At 44.2% G+C, this 992-nt stretch overlaps 1 protein-coding gene across 1 annotated transcript; it reads right to left on the bottom strand.

Moving 5' to 3' along the window:
* On the bottom strand, nt 1-992 carry LOC146618029 (uncharacterized). Its single transcript, XM_085372929.1, has 2 exons — nt 953-992; nt 1-860 (listed from the first exon to the last, which is right to left on the bottom strand). The coding sequence occupies exons 1-2, from the start codon at nt 990-992 to the stop codon at nt 1-3; spliced, it is 900 nt and encodes a 299-aa protein (XP_085229055.1).

Raw genomic sequence — 992 nt, 5'->3', positions numbered from 1 at the left:
TTAGTCTTCATCACTGCTGCTGCTGGACTCATTTGAACACCTCCGAAGTTTGCAAACAGGCAAGTATTCCTCTTCTTCCTCAAAGTCCTCTTGGGAACGCTTCCTCGAGCCTCCAGCTTCATGGCTGTCAAGCTCTTCGTGCGCATCTTCAAAAAGTTCATCACTGCTGCTCTCAGAGTGGTCGTACACAGCTGAGCTGGTCCCCGAATCAGAGTTTGCAAGCCTGGATTTTTTGCTATTATGCTCTTCTTCGTCTACATCTTCCTCTCTGGACCTTTTCGTGGATCCACCAGGCTGCGGTTCTTCTTCTGTTACCTGCTGAGGACAGCCCTCGCTATCAGTGTCACAAGCAGAGAAGAAGTCAGAGTCGTCATCAGAAAACTCCTCGCTCCATCTGATTCTTTTGTTTGGTTCCACATCTGCTTCATCCATCTCTCTAGACCTCCTCCTGGATACACCTGGCTGAGGATCCTCTTCTGGGATGTACTGGTGAACATCCTCACAGTCTTCAAATGCCTCATCAGAATCCTCATTTTCAATGCCACCAACAACAACAGCATTATGATCCTCGTGCTGTTCATTGTTGTCAGCATTGGCATTATTGTCCCTCACATTCATATTTTGAATGTTGACATTATTGTCATTGGCATTGTGACGGTAATTAACATATTGTTCCACTAATACATCTATTAGCTCATTCAGCATCCAAAACATATCATTGAGAAGAAAATAAAGATCGATGTGGAAGCCCCGGAGTCCATGAATAGGCTCGAAAGCTGGTCCATTAACTGGTCCATTAACTGGTTCATTAGCTGGTTCCTGATCTCCACTTTCAAACCTTTGTGGGTTAACCTGTCGGCCTGCAAGATCATTTAATCTTTTAATTAGCATTCATAACTATCTGCTGAAAATCTGTTTTTCATCCATTTTAAGACTGAGCACATGTGCTTACCATGACGGTTATTGTGTGATCCATCTCCTCTTCCACTCAT

The sequence above is a fragment of the Diplotaxodon limnothrissa genome, linkage group LG15 (genome assembly GCF_057381915.1).
Source record: "Diplotaxodon limnothrissa isolate DT_005_m linkage group LG15, D_limnothrissa_male_GT1.1, whole genome shotgun sequence".
Lineage (NCBI taxonomy): Eukaryota > Metazoa > Chordata > Actinopteri > Cichliformes > Cichlidae > Diplotaxodon > Diplotaxodon limnothrissa.
The sequence above is the reverse complement of the archived record's forward strand: the minus strand, read 5'-3'. Positions and strand labels throughout refer to the sequence as shown.

What these genes read in the sequence shown, in the direction of transcription:
- LOC146618029 (XM_085372929.1), bottom strand. Translation starts at nt 992, where the DNA reads ATGAGTGGAAGAGGAGATGGATCACACAATAACCGTCATG. An exon ending in ATCACACAATAACCGTCATG is followed by an intron (nt 861 to 952) that starts GTAAGCACATGT and finishes ATGATCTTGCAG; the next exon opens with GCCGACAGGTTAACCCACAA.